This window comes from Mus pahari, chromosome 4 (genome assembly GCF_900095145.1).
Source record: "Mus pahari chromosome 4, PAHARI_EIJ_v1.1, whole genome shotgun sequence".
NCBI classification, from domain to species: domain Eukaryota; kingdom Metazoa; phylum Chordata; class Mammalia; order Rodentia; family Muridae; genus Mus; species Mus pahari.
This window is the reverse complement of record NC_034593.1, coordinates 114,949,330-114,967,823: the sequence shown is the minus strand read 5'-3', so window position 1 is coordinate 114,967,823 and position 18,494 is coordinate 114,949,330. Positions and strand designations below refer to the sequence as shown.

Here is an 18,494-nt window from a genome sequence, read left to right as displayed (position 1 = left end):
AGGAGGAGGAGGAGGAGGAGGAGGAGGAGGAGGAGGAAGAAGAAAGTTTTTAAAAAATGAACTAACCAAGACAGGCTGGTGGAGCATCAGGCAAGCATCATTTAGAAAGGTTGGCAGAACACCAGGCAAGTATAAAGCAACATGTGCTCCACATGGAGACTGTGAACCACTGGGTGAGATGCTGCTGAGACAGTAAGTAAAACAAGGACCACAAATGTGTTCTTGTTTTAACAACATAATGGTCACTGAAAAAAAAAGTGTGAGGTGGGCATTGGAATGTTTAAGAGTGGAGGTAGAGCTGGGTGGTAGGGCTCAAGTGTGGAATCCAAGCAAAAAGATTAAAGGTTGGGCTGAAGATGTGGCTGTCAGTAAGGTTCTTGCTGTGAAATATGGAAACCTGAGTTTGAGTATATAGCACATCCCATGTAAAAATTCTGTTGTGATAGCACAGGCTTTTGACACTAAGGTTGGGGGGGGGCAGAGGCAGATTCTTGGGGTTCACTGGCCAGCCAGTCTAGCTGAAGCAGTAAGTTCCAATTCTCAACAATAGCCTCTCTCTTGAAAAATAAAAGGAACCACTAGCCTCCTGGTACACATGAGTATCATGAGAGGTGACCCCCCCATACACCCCTCCCCTCTGTGAACATGCACACACACAAGTGGTGTCTAAAGAACAATAACCAAGGCTGTTCTCTGGACTTCACTTACCTAGGTATTCAGGTGTGAGGAGTGCATCCCCCACCTACACACTTAGACACACACACACACAACACACACACACACACACACACACACACACACTTCAAAAATTAAAATAAAATTCTTACTTAAATAAAATCTTACAAAGGAGACCACAAAAGACATTATAGTCTCAAAGTCAGTAGGATTTTATTTAATGAAATGACTAAAACAAATATTTAATGAAAGTTGTGTTTTCTACATTTATCTTCACATTATATAGAATTCTTTTACATAGAAATTCAAAATTTTAGCTACTCAAAATGTACATTTTTGAAAATTTCCCCAAAATGTACCAGTTAACTCCATCTCCATCTGTATTTTCAGGGCCATGCTACCTTTGTGCCTCTCATCTTCTTGCTGAGACATTGGAATGCAAGTACATCCTTTGCAATAACAGTAAGCTCAACTTAAGAGAGCACCCCATGGTAAAGCAAGGCTTGCACACCCTCCTGATCTTAAACAGGGAATGATAACAAGAGAGTTCTGTGAGTAGCATGAGTTATTTATACATTTTGTTGAGGTGGGGTCTTCTATGTAGCCCATACTAGCCTGCTGAGATCATAGCCATATACCCACATGCCCAATAATGCTCATTTAATATACAAAAAAGGTATCCTAGGGATTTTATGCCTATCATTTCTAATCCTTAGGATATTATAATTTAATTTATATACTTACACTCATTTTATGGAAACTGAAGTTCAAAGGGAAGAGGCAACTTGTTTAGAACATCAGGATAATGATGACAGAGCCCAGCATTCAACCCAGGACTGTCTGAGCTCACTTAGAGGTTGCTTTGTAGAGTATGATCTCAGTTCAACAACGGTTTATTAACAGCCCCTCCCTTTCTTGCTCTGGTTTTGTTGCAGGGGTACAGTCCTGAATGCACAGTTCTCATCTCTACAGACTTTCCTACTGCAGTAAAGATAATGCATATATATATATATATATATATATATATGCATTATATACATATATATATATATGCAATATATATATATATATATATATATATATATATATATATATATAGTCAAAATAATGTGGATAGCAGCAGGAATAGTGAATGCAGACTACCATGTGAGTCACAACAGAGAGCAAACAAGCCTCAGAGCTGCCAAGGAAATTCGCTGGAGGAGGCACAGCACTACTCTGGATTTCCGTGAATGAGTTCAAGAATGGGTTAATCCAACAAAGGAAGCCCAGTCTAAGTAAGAAAGTAAGTCACATGAATGGACATAAGAAATAACAGGTAGTGCTTTAACTCATAGCACATTAGCAATCTGTAGTTGTGAGGTCACAGCATCTAGGGTAACTGCTATGTACTAGAGATGACTGACAGCTTTGTGTTAGTAGAGGGACATTTTAGCAGTCCTGTAAGAGATGGACAGAAGCTTTTAGGATGCTCGGATGCTAACTACTTTCCTTTCAGCTAAGTTTTCTATGGAAGGACAGCACCACTGTGTGCAGAGAGAACAAACAGCTTGCCATGATCACAGAATGCAAGTTGTTTATTGAAGGAGACAAGGGCAGGGCATCATGTCCTTGGCATTGGCTGGCACCACACATAGCGTATTTCTTAAGAAATAAAAATGGACACATTGTCAGCAGAAATCACAAATTTATTAACTCTTAAATATATCAATCAGTCATTTACCATTACGGCAAGAAATATATACAGTGTCCCATGGTAAACTGCAGTGTTTTCAAACAAGAGAAGATGATGAAGGTGTAATTCCACTGTGCTGGAGAGAACAAATCACGATTTCCTCACATCTCAGTGCAGAAGACAAACTGGATCTATGGTAATTCTTCAACACCACATGCTAAGTTAAAAGTGTAAAAAAACCAAAAAAACAAAAAACAAACAAAAAAAAACCCAAACCAAACCAAACCGTCCTACCACTATTTGTGTTTTTAAATACATGTATGCCACACAGAGCTGCTTCACAGAAAGGTAAAAGAAATCCAAAAGGGAAAAGTGAGGCCATTACGTTTTTCACAGATCTCATTGGCAGGTTAACACGGCTCAATACATTTACTGTATATATTCATTTTAAATATATATTGTTTTAAATCATGTGATAATTATCAGAAAAGCTTCAACCATCTATCATACATTCACTAGCAACAATATATCTAAAGTGATTAGCAATCAACACCAAAAGGTGAAATGAGGAAAAAGAAGGGAAGGGGGTATTTTAGTTTTTGCTTTTTTTGCTTCTGCTTTAAAAATCGGCTTCTAAGGAGTGTGAGCAGCTACAGTGGAGGTAATGCTGATGGATATTCCATGCACCATAAAGCAGTTCAGCGCAGAGAAACAGCCTCCAAGGGACCGAATTGACAAAGGAGAAACGAGAGACGAGAAGAAGACTGGGGCATTTCCTTTTCCTCTTTGTTTTAAGCTGGACAAACCCTAAGTCCTGTCAGAAGGATGCTACTGTGACTCAAGAGAGAAGCTAGACCTGCAGGAATCACAAAGATCAAGTTCAATCTCTAGGAGGATGGAGACGACTCCTCATGTAGCTAGCTACTGAAAGTGAGGCAGTAAATGTCCTCTGACCCAGGTTGTACAAAACCCTGATCATCCTCAACTTGGTCTTCCATTTCTGTAGTAGGGAAGAACCAGGTCAGTGTAGTAGGCTTTTACTGCTGTTAGCATAAGTCTCAACAACCCCAACACTTTCCACATAGCAAGGATACCTATGCACAAGTGGTAGCTTAAGCTGAATTTTATTCTTCTTTTACTTAAATATTTATTTAAATCTAACAACTTCACAGCCCTGGAGAGACTGGAAGTGTTAGTTTTAGCTTCCTCTAAAAGACCTTGATTTTTATTTTAACATCATATGCAAATGTTACTGTTTTTTTACACACTACCAGCTGTAGAAAGAAAGATAAACACAAAAAAGAAAGAGAGAAAGTGAGAGAGAGAAAGATAAAGAATGGAAAAATAAATCAAATACAAAGAAAAGGAGCAAATAGTATACATTGAAAACAGAACACAGACTTGAGAAAGAAAAACCCAAATCAGTGCCAAGCATTCACCAGGACTGTGTCTATCTGAAAGCAATCAAACTAGTAAATGATGTGAATTTTTCCAGTATACATAGTTTGACCCAAACCAACATGGCTTTGATGGTAGAACACCAAATGATTCTTGCGCCTACAATCACACAGGAGTTTGCCCACATAACCATCCATTTATCTAACACCAACACTTTCAGAGAAAAGCCATCCATTCATTTCTACCAGGAGCATACCAGGTACTGAAGGCATATACATATATGTATTTGCCTTAAAAGTGAAAACAAAACAAAACCCCCAAATCCCAACAAAACGCCCAAAGAGAATAATGACAGCATGCTTGAAAGATTTCCTTTCCTCTTACACACTGTCATTCAGAGAACAGTAATTTTAATTAAGCCTTTTGAATCTTGGCATACACAGAGAAACCTGATGGATCAGCTGAACTTGGAGTTATTGTGGAATTTTCTTGTCTGAGCTCCCTCTAGAGTTTGCCAACAGTAACCGAAGTTTGCATGGAACATCCCATCCGGTAGCTGGAGTGTAAACAATGTTCAGGAAGGAATACATGATAAGATGACGTGTCACATGATAAGATGACGTGTCACATATGCATTACACGTAGAACCTTCACAACTTCATGCACTCAGAAACATGCATGAAGAGGAGAGGACGTCCCAGGATCACCCGCCTGGTGCCTTGAGGACAGAATGAAGAAGTGGCACTGTTGACAATTAGCTGAAAGGGAGAAGGAAAGGAAGAAATAAATCACAGTTTATATATATATATATATATGTATATAAAATACCAACCTTTTTGCCACAGATGTTACTAGGGTACCATTTGATAACTTAGCTGAAGTTCAGATTGGAAATACTTTGTATGAGATCTTTGCCTGTGATCCTTTCAAGATAAAATACACGTTTAACAAAGGGCAATCAAAAGTATCTATTTGTTCAAACAAAGCAAAGATGAAAAAAAATTAACAAAGTAAGGAGTTGCAGGCTTTAACTGCATTATTAAATCTAAATATATATTCATATAAAATAAGCATTCATATTTACTAGACAAATTCAATGAATTCATATCAATATTTGGTTGAATCAGAATTAAAGTTCAAGTTCACCCAAAGTTTTGTTCATTATGCTTAAATTCCTTGGGAAATCAAAGTCAAAAGTCAGTTCAACAAGGAATATAGTCTCACAAATACAAAGACCTGGATTATTCTTATGCAGTTTTTAAAGCAATAGCTCAAAGCACCATTTCTTGAAATCTCTGTTCCACCTTGGCGTGGGGAAAATATAAGCAGTGGCACCTAATCATGCCTGGACCCTAATCCCAGATTAAGACACAAATCTTTAGGAACAACAGTGCAGGGATGTATTTTAATGTCGTCAACTGTCAATGATTATGAATGACATTTGTCATGTCTAAAGTTCAGCTGGACTTGCTGTTGTGGTCCACCCTCTTGGGTTAGCACCATTACACTCAGACCCAGTGAGCTCATATACCTATTAACCCCAGCCAAGGGCTAACAGAAATTGCAACTTCTAAAAGACAGAGAGATACCAAAGGATTTCAAAGCTTGATAGAAATTGCTCTGGATAATTGAGAGTTATCCTCATTAACCCAGCTATAAGAGGCTTTTGATGTGAGAACTCCAGGATGGTAAGGTGATGCAATCCAGCTACTGGGGGGGAAAAATTGTTCTTGGTGTTTGGTACCTCTCAAACGGTGGTGATGCTATAAAGTGAACGCTAGAATTGAGAACTCATGCAAAGCCACAATGAATTTCCAAAGACCTCGAATGTGCTTCCTGGAGTAGTGTGTTGAGCGAATGTCCACAAGGGGAAGAACACCAGCCATGCAGCTTTTCCAGAACTAGCCCCCACCGCACAGAACCGTGGGGCAGGATGCTACTTACAAGACCCAAATGTGAATGGTTTTCAGATGTTTTGTCACCAAGAGGTGCCTCCTGAGAAGTTCTCTTTCCCATTTGGAATACAGGGTGGCCTATTAAGAGAAGCCCCATTTAAGCCACTTGGCATAAAAGGAAGTTTTCTTAAATAGGCTTTATCCCTTAACACTTACAAGAAATGCAGAGAAAACTAGCCCCTGGCCCAATACATTTGCACCCATCCCTTCTACATTAGCTGGCAATTTGTGGTGTACCTCTTTGGGGTAAAAACCACAGAAGCACGGACAAACTTTATTTTTTTCTTCACCCCTTTCATGTCTTCTTCTTGATTACATAGCTATAATTTTGGAATGTGTTTTAACCATTTGCTGTTGTTACTGGAACTTATTTTTGTCTGTATTGATCCTCTTTAAATCTCTTTTTGACTATCCAACAGTGCTATATGATGACTGAAATGACAGAGAAGATCTTTGAAAATCACTGTGGTTGATAAACTACCATCAAACAGAGAAATTGCAATGGCTTTGCTGGAGCCTGTTGAGTGACTGTAAGAACTAGGCTCCCCCACCTCCCAACATCTTCCAGTATTAACAGGGGGTCCTGGAAAGAGATGATCAGTGGTCCAGGCTTCACTAAACTTCATTACTCCCTCCTTGCTCTTACCTCATCCCATTTTACTGATACAAATGATTTCCCTTCAGTCCCCTTTCCTCCAGCAAGCCAGCCTATAGTGTTCTGCCTTCTTTTCTAATGTTTCTAAAGTTCCAGCATTATAACTCCTTGGTGTTCCTCTGGCTTGGACACTCTCCCCATTGTTTTCTTTCCATTTCTCTATCTCTAAATTCGATTCCTCTTGTAACATCTTATACAGCATTCAGTCTTTCATGTAAAGTATGGATGCTATATACACTGGTTATTCATTACACCCATCTCTAAAGTTAAGAATATATATAGCTTAGTTTTCCCATGGCATTAGTGATGAATTGGTCTCTAAACCAGAATATGTGTTTCCTGTGGGAGATGCCTTTTTGTCTTTCTCTGCATCTAGCACAGGAGTGTTGAGAGTATCTGATTATTGGCTGGAAATTAAACATGACATCTGAGAAAGGCTACTGAGATGAGAACATGCCTACAACAGCTGATATTTACTTTGAAAATGCTGCTTTCTAATCTTGCCTACCATCGAGGGCATATTAAAAAAAATATGACAGCCTAGGAATATTTACTTGATGGGTACTGTTGGGGACCCCGAACGATGAAAGTGAACATTCTGCCACTTCCCATCACGGCGGTGCCACACACGAGTCTCTTCTGACTGCATAGTCTTTGGCATTCCACTTCCATCCATGTACTGTGTGAGCCGAATGTATGCTATGCAGGCTGCATCATCCCCTACTAGGTGTACATGAGGGTTGAGGATGATAGTGTGGATTGGTTTATTGCTTTTGGACAAAGCTGAAAGAGAACAAGGGAAGAACATAAATTAAAGTCGTATATAAAGTAAGCTAAAATCAGGATTAACTTCATTTGGGGTTAATGAGAAATGGTGTTGATTCATACCTTAACTCATTATTCTATTTGTACTAACTGAGTGCTGGTTTCTAAAGTATAACCAATGAAACAAACGTAGATAATCTTTATTTTCTTTGTGTTCCTTTAGAGGCAATTTGTGCCACTCTGGAGTTTTGATTGATTAGGTAGAAAAGCTATAGAGATGCATTATATTTACTTGTAAGGGCTACAAACAGAAGCTATGCTATGAAGAGAGGTAGAGAAGCCCTGGCCCAGGCTCACTTCTTTCTGTGACACTTGACAGGATGACTGAAGTTGGTAGTTTTGTAGTTAGGATGTAGGATAAGGGAAATATCTCAAGTGTCAAGTTTAGAAATCACTGTTTCCTGGTATGGATTTGTTTCCACATTAGATCCTGTGACTTTTCAATTTGGTCATAATCTGTGTGTGATCAGCTAGTCAAAATTCACAATCCATTGTCTGATCACACTGTAGCTGGCTCTGACCAGCCAGTTATTAAAACAGGCTTCAACCTTTGGTGTATTAGATAATAGTCATACCCATTCTAATAACATGATCAAGAGGTTTATGGATTCTGACACAGTACCTATTGATGGCAATTTGTAGAGTAGAGTAGGCTGAGTTACTTTAGCTGTTACCCAAACATGCGTCTCATTCTCAGGCAACAGCTATTGAAATTACTCAGAATGTTATTTACATAAGAGAATATCTCATTATGGAGAGGGCATTTATGGAAAATATCAGTGTATAGTGTCTGTAATGTTGAAATGGGTGAAATATTAATGGATTAATAAACTATTTTACTAGAAGTAAAATGGTTCATCAAAATTCAGGAATATAAAAATATTGGCCCAGAGAATATTCAGCCCAGCTTTGTTAACACAAACACACCATTAACTATTGTTGCTTATTTGTTTGCAAACAGCTAACATATACAAGATAAACTCATGCACTAAAGACACATGCAAGGCAGACTTATCAATGCTTTTAATTACTACAAGTAAGCCTAATTACCCTAATTATTCTTAAAATTCTTCCTTAATTCAACAGGAATTGAATCTCATGGCTAAAAGACTAAATTCTCATCACAGCCCATGGTAATATAACGGAAAGTTTCAGGCTGTAGGGAATCCCTGGTTAACTCGGATTCCTTTGGCTTGGTTCTACTTGTATTTATTAACTTATTTTTCTAATTTGCTGACACTTCTTTAGAAACATGTATGTTTCCTGAAAGACACATGTTTCCTTTGAGCTACTAAAACATTAAGACCCTTGCAGTCTGAGTGGAAATACTCACTGATTGCTCATCTCCCTTCCTACCATATTTTGAAAGTGACTGCTGGACCTTCATCAGAGCTCATCTACTGTGACTATCAAGGCTGTGGTTTCTCTTCTTCCTACATCAACGATTTTACAAAACTTGCAAGTAATACATGCTCATAACATTATATAGCATATACTGTTCCTTCACTGGGCCTTAAAGGCTGTTTTCATATTTTTCAAAACACCATAGACTGGTAGGTCTGAAGGACATATATTTCAGTTCTAAACAAGAACAGTTTTCACAGAGGACACACTGTCAGCAGAAATACCCATTGAAGGAAAGAGCCAAAGAGTCGGTGAGAGTGGGAGATAGTCAAGGAAGAGTTGGTAAGGAACTTAGAATGGATACCATTTTCAAAGTAGAATCTGTGAAAGTCCATCCCTTCCACTAAGTTGCCCAATGCTTCAGGTTCAAAGGCAGTGAGGCCCGGATCACAGATTTTTCTGCAGTAAGAAAAAAAAAAACCAATCATGAGGAAATACGCCCACAGTAAAAGTTCTAAGCATTCTTGTTTACAGTCAGGAAAGGAAAGAGACTCTAAAAAGCACCCCCAAATAGGAAATTTCTACCATGGACCTTGACAAGGTAGGTCAAAGAGCAGAATCCAAAATGTCATTTTGAAGAAAACTCACAGAGACACACAATTAAGTTAACCGGTCCAAGCACAATCGGCTGCTTTGTAAGATGCTTGCCTTTTAACTTCCAGAGTTAATTCTTTAGTTTTCTAACTTTGGACTTAAGTTTCCTATGTTTCAAATCTTCTCAAACTTGAGGTCATACTCCAACTCCTTTCAAGCCATATTTGGCTTGGAAATAAGAATTTTGGGAGGACAATCTTTGAGAGACCCAGTTTCTCTACCTGTATAGTAACTGACAGGAAGGCTAGGATGCCTGACTGAATTTCCTGGGATGTTCAAATGATTACATTGAGTGCATGTTTAAAGCTTATTTTATGCTCAAAAGAAATTTAAGAGGTGATTCAAATGGACACAATAGTTTTCTTTTCTATCCTAGAAGCAGAATTTAGCAAAGGAGTATATAATGCCAAGCTGTTTTCAAAGAAACAATGGGCTTTCTTTGGAGAAATTTACATTTTCAATAGAGAACAATTAAACATAAACTGTAAAATCAAGCAACTATAACTCATTGATACTAAAACAAAAGCTGATGTAAAGTGCTTCAAGTTAGATTATAGTGGACGGGAATGATATAGGGTGGAAGGAAAGAAAATTGGGGCAAGGCTTTTAAGACTGAGCAAGAGCTTTGCAGGTATGTGGAAGGAACTGAGTAGGAGGTAGGACAGCAAGAAGCCTAAGTCTACATCAAAGGATTTGGGACTATTTATCAATTTGTCCCAAAGGAGGAATATAGTGGATGGACATTTTCAATATAGGAGAGAAATTTTCTTAACTGTCTATCAGGAAAACAATTATGCAAGCCTGACTTCCTGTGGTTCTTCCAAGTGTAACACATTAGTTCACAGGACATGGTTCTGGTAAATGGGTGCTACATATACAGCCGAGTTTCAGGATAGCCTGGAAACCTGGGCTCCTGCTTCAGAGAACCCAAATCAAACACAACCAAGGAATGCAGAGCCAATCATTCTGGGAAGAACACTTTAAGGTTGCAAATCAAAGCAATTATCCTTTGTGGTGAAGGTGGTGGTAGAAGGGAAATAATGAACTTTGTCTCAGGCAGCCTGCTGGGCAGGCATTTTAAAGCTGAAGTCAAATATATATAATTTCTTCCTAAGGAGTGAAGTAGGAAGAATAGTGTTCCTATGGCAACAGAAATTTATTCTGCCAGGGGTTATTATTTCCTCTATAAATATGGCTTAGTCGTCATTTTGTGAATCCAAATTTTATATTACCCTTATGTTGACTCTCAGGTTTTATAATGTATTATAATGAAGCTTTTTAACCCACCTTGCAAAGAGACAATGTATTGGAAAGTATTCTTCTCATTTTTCTCTCTCTTAAATATTATCTATCTCTATCTAGAATCTATCTCTATCTATCTATCTATCTATCTATCTATCTATCTATCTATCTATCTATCTATCTATCTATCTATCTATCATCTCTCTTCTCTCCGTCATCTAGCTATCTTCTACCTACCTACCTATCATCTATAGCTATCATTTATCTACCCATATATCTATCATCCATTCATTGAACAGGCTTTATGTGGATGTAGACTGACAGTATACAGGACATATTGGGCTGATGCCATGAACAAAGCTTAAGGACCAGCTGACCGAGCCTCACCAATACTTCAACCTAAAAAGCTTTAGAGTGGAAGTAATATTGGATTATCCCTAGGCCTGGAAGTAAAATTATAGGCCAAACGACAGGTCCTCTAGGCAAAGTTCAGGTGATATGCTCTCAAGATACTGAGTTATTTAAATATCCCACGTTAAACTGTGTGAAAGCAGGAAATGCCTCTCATTTCCTAGCCACAGTTACATTCTGTCAATGAAAGAAAAACAAAACACAACTTTGTCTTCCACTAGAGACAGCTATCAAAGGGGCTTTTTAAGATTTCTTTTGTTCTTTGGAGACTCACAGAGGTCTAACAAGGTTACAACGGTCAAACAAAAAGAACAATCTCTATGACAGAGTTATTATCAGTCACAGCTTAAGAGAGCTGTTGTCTGTGACAATAGGGATCTAAATTCCTCTGTCAGTTTTGTTTTGGGCTTTGATAATTAGAGGTGTATAAATTTTATCAGTCAGGAAATTAACTTATCTCTCATTTATGATCACTTTTCCTGCTTTTAAACTTAGAAACATTTTTTTCTAATTAGGGATTAGAATCAATTCCTTTTTCTTTTCTTTTTTATTTTTATTTTTTCCAGCATTAAACACTTTCACACAGTGGAAATATGTAGTAAGGAAACAAAACAAAACAAACAACAAACAAACAACAACAACAAAACCCACAAGAATTTAATTTCACAAATAGCTTTGCAATGACCCTTCATGTCATATTTAAATATGATTCTTTTTTTCTCAAGCAAAGTGATTTCTTTACACAAAATGTAATCCAGAAATCTACAATTATTTAAGTTAGGCATGACATCTTCATCTTAATCAAAACTTCTCTTAATACAAAACCACACTCAACAGATGCAGGTCAAGTTGGCGTCACTGATTGAGGGGAATCAACACCCATTATCACCATCTCTGATCTTTCTCTGTTCCAATCCCACTTCTCTGCTTTCTTTCTTTTTAAGTCGTTGCTCAAATGTATTTCTCTGATGCCTTACTTTCACTCGGAACCATGGAGGTGATTACAAAGAACTATTCACAAAAGCCACTCCCAGTCCTTAGAACAGAAGTTGAGTCATCTCTCTGAAATCATAAGCATGTCATTTCTCTTGAGAGCCCCTTGTCATTTGTATGATACAACACTGTTGTCAACAGGGTAAAGCAGGGGTTTAATGTGTGAGACTTCAGTCATGCTGAGAAATACAATGACAGAGGAAATAGAGTAGCCCGGTGTGTGGAAGCCACTCAACCCTAACTGTCACTACTTACGTGTAAGCCTCAAAGTCCCCATTGTTGATAGCTTCAATCAGTTGCTCCGTGACTTTGATGATCTCCTGTTTTCGTGCTAAAAGTAAAAATAGAGCCAGGTGAGAACAAAGGCCAAAGGACATATAAGATGCTAGTCAAGAATACAGCTGCTTCGCCTAATGTAGGTATCAGAGCAGCCATCTCTCCTAGAGCAGAATGGTTGATCCTTTTCGCACAGTCCAAATGGGAGACCCACAATGTCTACCTCTCCTAGGAGCATTTAGAAGCACAGATATCCAGGTACCATCCCAGCCTAGGAGAATCAGAACCTGAATTTCATCAGGGATCTTGGGTTCTTTCAGGAGGCAGTCCTCCATGGTTTTTACTCACACACAACAGGCACCCGGAAGTTTGAAAGTTTGAATTCGCCCTAGCTACCCTCATCACTCTGGCTTTGTGAACATTTTTCTGTTTTTTTTTTATTATTATTATTTTTTTATTAACAAATGTGTTACTGAAAAATTTAGGTTTTAGAAAGTAACAGAGACCACACACCTAGCTTCAGAGTAAAGATAGTCGACATCAGGTGATTACTGGCTTCGTATTAAGAGAGTCAACCTGCCTGGCCCTTCCGGAAGGGGGACATTAACACGATGCTGTTAGGCCATCTTACTACATAAATGGCCTTTAGTAAACTCTTTAAATTGAGGCAGAAATATATGAACTGGTGCTACAAATGTGGACAATAAACAGATGGAAACCCCCCTGCAAAACTACCAAACCCAGTAAACATCAAACATAGTGTCTTTTCCTATCTAAAAATTGGTAAAATTATTAATGGCTGGTCTGGTTCAGATATCACACCTTAATCAACTTTCTTTCCAATTACACCTGCTTCAAGCTTTCTTCCCTCTTCTTAAATACCTGCAATTCCTGCGCTGTCCCCTGGGTATCCCTGACACCTTAGAATAAAGCATGGGGCTTGTTTGACTGTACATTGTGTCAACTGTGCCCTCCTATTTAAATAGAAAGTTCTTAGCGAGCAAAGAACATGCTACTTCTTTGTGTTGCCTAAGAAACCTTTGTTCAATAAAATAGATGTTAAGTAAAATTTTGAGTTTGATCAGTTGAGACTATGGATAACATTTTCTTAATTTCAGAATGTTGGTTGTTTTAGTCATGAAATATGTCTAAGTATTAATATTTATTAGGTTTAAATATAAATCATGTTTAAATATTAAGTTGACTAGGTTTTCAGACTGGGTGTCACAAAGTTCCTTGCTATTATTCTGTGCCTGTTGCTCATCATGAAGATGCCAACCTTTGCCTCAATTCTTTATTGATTGCAGGAACCAATTTGTATTTTTTTTTAAAGCGATCTGATCTTCAGGATTTAACGGAAACTTAAAGTTTGCATTTACTTTCAAAATTCTGTGTATCCACTTCTTATTAAAAATAATCTGTAAAAATAATTTGACTCCATTAAGACTGTATGACACTATCTCATACCAAATATAATAGTCAGGGACTTCATAAAGTGATTATTAGATCTGTCTATATAATGGCTACTAACTATGTAAATGTTTATAATGTAAAAGTATTATGCTTATAGTTCACAATAGTTGCATAAATTCTCACTTGTATGAAAGCATAGAACACAGGCTTTCCTAGCTCCTCTACACACTTATAATATCTATTTTTTGTTTGATTGATCAGTATGAATAATGTAGCCATCCTCAGGATATACTGATGGAGTGGTAGCAGCTGATAATTCTGTAGCTAGGATGCTGCCAATGGCACCTTCAATTTAGTTAGGCAACAGGTGATTCATCCATCTGTCTTGGCAGGCTGAAGCTTTGGTAGAGGTCCATGATAGCTAACCTGATTCTGGATCATGAAGGACAAATGTGAGAAGCTTCTCAGGAGCGAAAGTGTAGCAGATGTGACTTCCAAATGAGAATGTAAGAGATGTGGCTTCCAAGTGAGAGTGTGGGAGATGTCGTTTCCAAGTGAGAGTGTAAGAGATGTGACTCCCAAGTGAAAGTATAAGAGATGTGACTCCCAAGTGAGAGTATAAGAGATGTGGCTTCCAAGTGAGAGTATAAGAGATGTGGCTTCCAAGTGAGAGTGTAAGAGATGTGGCTTCCAAGTGAGAGTGTAAGAGATGTGGCTTCCAAGTGAGAATGTAGGAAATGTGGTTTCCAAGTGAGAGTGTAAGAGATGTAGCTTCCATGTGAAAGTGTAAGAGATGTGGCTTCCAAGTGAGAATGTAGGAGTTATGGCTTCCAAGGCTCCCTCTTCACATGAGACTGTCATTTAAAATTAACAACCTTTTCCTTAAGTTATAGCTGGCTGGAAAACTATAATTTGAAAACAAAACCAGTCTTTTAAAACTAACAAGGAAGAAGGAGGAAGAAGGAGGAAGAGGAGGAGAGGAAGAGGAGGAGGAGGAGGAGGAAGAGGAGGAAGAGGAGGAGGAGGAGGAAGAGGAGGAGGAGATGAAAGCCAAGTGTTGGTTTTGTGACTTCAGTAGGCAGTTTACAGAGTGTGGACACTTCTGGAACATTCCCAAGTTTCAGAAACCCACATCCTGTCCCACTCACATGATGGAGTCAGGAGCAGCAGTAGAGAGTGGACATCTTTCACTCAAAACCACGATTGCTCAATCCCCCCTCTTCCCTCTCCTCCCCCACAGCTTTCTGATGTTTTGCTACAGCGGTCTTTTAAGTTTGCTTATGCATGCTCAGAGCCACACAAGACCATCTTCTATTTTACTTCCCATGCTGTTCGAGCTGGCCAAGCAACACCCAGAGAGGCCTCAAGCAGGATGCTTCTGTGCTGTATCACCCTGGAGGCAGTGTGAGTCTTGGCTTAGGAAGGGCCTGGAACTCTGGAATTTCTGAAGTGTTCATTTCCCCCAGGGAAAGGCGTGCGAATGAGTGAGTGAGTCAGGGCTGGGCCTGGCACATGACAGCTGACTCTTGGAAGGAAAGCAGAGGGTGGAAATGAATCACTTGTGTACAGTGCTCTGGGGTTGGGAGTCGGAGCTGCTGCCACAAGCTCAGCATCCGAGCGACCTAGGGTGTGAGGGTGGGGTGACTGCCGCCTCGCTCCCCCTCAGCAACAGCGAGCCGTGGAGATGGTCACTGGACCACAGTCCTGGCTTGTTCTCTAGGGAGGAGGTCTGCTCTTCTTTCTCCCTCCTTTAAAATAGTGATGGTTGTGTTTGGGGAGTTCCAGCTTGGGGAAGGAGATGGGGAAGGCATGCGGAAAGATGGTCTGCATCCACAGTGCACTTTGCAGGCAGGAATACCGACACATTGTGTTTCTGTACCAAGACTTGCAGATCCTTTGACTTTCTTTATTTTTTTAATCAGTCGAAAGATCAAAAAGTTTTTCAGCTCCTAGGCCAAAGAAAGTTGACACAAGGCATAGCCTAAGCCATCTCAAAGTTACTTTCTTTTCTGGTGAGGATAAAGTGGATGCTAGAAAAACAATTGATGGGTGAGCATTGGGTTACTTCAGGGTACTTTTCTGTGCAAGGATTACAGCAAATTTCATTATTGTCTGATAAAGAACCTACAACTTGAAGATACCCTAAAACACCAGAAGCAGAGGTCTGTGAGAAATCAGACCAGGCCCCTGATCTGGCCCCTCAAAAACCAAACCAACACACACACACACACACACACACACACACACACACACACACACACACACACACACACACACACACACACACACACACACACACACACACACACACACAAAGAAACAAACAGAAGGGCGCTGACTGCGAGGGTCCCCTCCCCCATTGCAACTACAGGGTAAGTCTATGGTCCTACCAATACCCACCTTCTCCGTGCCCCTTAGCCATCAGACTAGGCCAGATTAAACTAGGTGTGGTGGAATTACCTCCCACCGGACTCCAGGAAGGCTCAGAGAAATAAAAAGCTCTCTTGCTTTCCAGTTTTCTTAGGGTCTTTGAAGAAGCCACACCTCTCTTTAGAAGCTCAGTTGTGCAGTACCTGGAGGGTGTCTCGCCCACACTTCCACTTTCCCCACTAACTGGGGGTTTTGAAAGGAAAGCCTTTTCTTTCTCTAATGCTGATCTTGTATGATGCACTGTGTCTCCAAATGCTCCCCTAATGATTCTGTCCCCACCCCCAGGGGGTTGAAAGGCTGTCCTGTGTGAGAGACTTCATTCTGCTTTTCAGCTTTGTCTGTTCGGGTCTAGTGTAGGAACATAATCATCATCACAGGTCCTCAGAGGTCTGAAACTCCTCCCTTCATAACTCTACCTCAAAGCCCATTTTAAAAGCATCACTTGAATATTTCATTCACTTCAAATCCAACTCCCTGAGTTAAGCTTGTCAAGTTCCATGACTGCCGATGAGAAGAGACAGGCGGGATGGATAGAGGCTCAAGTCTTTTGTGTTATGAGATGACATCTGCACGTCATACTGTGGACAGAAACTCGTATATGAACATTATAAGCATCTCAGCACCTACAAACTGCCAATGGATAGTTTTAGTCTAAGTTACCCTCGAATCAGGTGATGCCCTGGACAGAATGGAATGCCTCAAGAGAGAATACAAACCCCAGTGCACAGAGCTGCCAGGGAGGGAAAGCCCAAGAGGGACTATGCAGGAGACAGAGAAGAGAAGCTCCAAGCAATGCTGTGAATCTCAGAGACAAAGCTTCTCACATGGCCAGAGGGACAAGCCTGCAGTGACTCACTTCCTTGTTTCTCAGCTCTTCCTTCCCTACACAATCTGCTGGTTGGAGAGAGTGGCAGGGCCAGTTGTCATCGAGATACTGATCTGCTGCCTCTTTGGGTCACCGACTCTGAAGAAAGCAGAACTTACAGATTCAATTCTTTCCTGGTCAGTAGTTTGTCATATGGGGCCACCATATTCCTGTTACACACACCTACTTGCTTTTCAATGGATCTCTCTCTACGTGTATAAACAAGAGTGAGGCCAAGAACCAGAGAAAATAGTGTATCTTATCTACTCCATCAAATTCTGTTGCATTTCATCTGTACGTCTTCCACACTAGTCCACTTCTGCATCACTGTGTCCAGTACTCTCTCCTGTCCTGGCTCCCTAGCAAGCTTCCTACCTGAGTTCCAGTGAGTAACTCAGTTCTTCCCCCTTTCCTCCTTATAACACATTCAGGTGTTTACACATGCCTCTCTCTTCAGATTATGTTCTCCTTGAAGGCTTCTAGGAGCTTTGCATTGTTGTTAACACTCAAAGAGAGATCATAAAACATTTCACAGTCTAGATCCTGCTCAGGTCTCACCCGACCTACTCAAAGGCTGTTTTAGTTTCATGATGCTCTCTCTCTCAGCAAGTCAAGATGCCCCTGCCTCCTCCTATTCTGAGCCCTGAATATGTGATTTCCTGTCTGAATAAACTTCCCACACTCATGTGTTCAGAATAACAACAACAACAACAACAACAACAACAAAACCCCAAACCAGATCCCAACTAATTTTCCTTTTAAAAGACCTGAATAGCATCGGCAGAAGGGGGAAACCTCATTGGGCCTCACCTTTAAACAAAGAATAACAAATAACTGAGGAAGACCAAGAGTGAAAGAACAGTCATTTCCATCCCTAGGGAGGAGTTCCCCAGTGGTTACCTTATAACAGGTCAGCCCTGAAATCATGTACAGAAAAGTAATACTAAGTGGCCCGAGCAGGTTGAAGATGTGTGTGTGTGTGTGTGTGTGTGTGTGTGTGTGTGTGTGTGCTGTGTGCAGACAGTAATGGAGAGGAATGAGAGGATAAATTTGAGAGGAAGCAAGGTGTGGGTAGGAGGGGTTGGAAAGAGGAAGCGGAAAGAGGAAAACGACATAATTATGTTTCAATTGAAAATGAAACCTTCCTTGGCTTTCACGTTAGGTTAGGGTCAAAGGATATAAATCTACATGTTTTACACTTGATTTTAAAAATCAATTAGTGCCCTTGTCTGTACACGCTCATTTAATTGTCAGTTTCTTCTGCTTCTTCGTGAGTGGCAGGCACTGCATCATTGCCATATCTAGCATGGTTCCAGGCTTAGAGGAAATGTCCAATAAATATTTGAATGAACCAAACTGAGTTTATAATTCCCAGCCCAGTGGTCTCTCCAATGCACAACATTGCTTTATTTGATGTCAGGTGGAGCCTTTAAGTGATATGAAATGGCACCGAGGATATAGCTCAATAACAATTCATGTGCTTGATATGCAAGAGGCCCCAGGTTCAGATCTCAGCATCTAAATCGGTCACGTAAGAACCTAGTAAGAATACATTTAGATGGAAGTAACCTGCTTCGTTTGATGAAAGAAGTGACTTTCCCATCTGACTCATCTGGAACTAACCATCAAATTCCTTTCCTTCCCCATATTTTCTCCTTCTTACTAATGGAACCGCATTTTATC

The 18,494-nt window shown here is 39.8% G+C and overlaps 1 protein-coding gene across 13 annotated transcripts in view; it reads right to left on the bottom strand.

Moving 5' to 3' along the window:
• Positions 1-1,790: 1,790 nt before the first annotated feature.
• Positions 1,791-18,494, bottom strand: part of Camk2d (calcium/calmodulin dependent protein kinase II delta) — a 247,575-nt gene continuing 230,871 nt past the window's right edge. For 6 of the 13 annotated variants that reach the window (XM_029537955.1, XM_029537956.1, XM_029537957.1 and 3 more), the window contains 5 exons: positions 12,083-12,158; positions 8,892-8,986; positions 6,913-7,141; positions 5,693-5,781; positions 1,791-4,506 (listed from right to left, as the gene is read on the bottom strand). In XM_029537955.1, coding sequence (XP_029393815.1) covers positions 5,727-5,781; positions 6,913-7,141; positions 8,892-8,986; positions 12,083-12,158 — 455 coding nt within the window. In that variant the 3' untranslated portion in view covers positions 1,791-4,506; positions 5,693-5,726. Of the gene's footprint in view, positions 4,507-5,692; positions 5,782-6,908; positions 7,142-8,891; positions 8,987-12,082; positions 12,159-18,494 lie in introns of those variants that run through there. The other 7 variants (XM_029537963.1, XM_021197004.2, XM_029537962.1 and 4 more) reach the window with 2 other exon arrangements.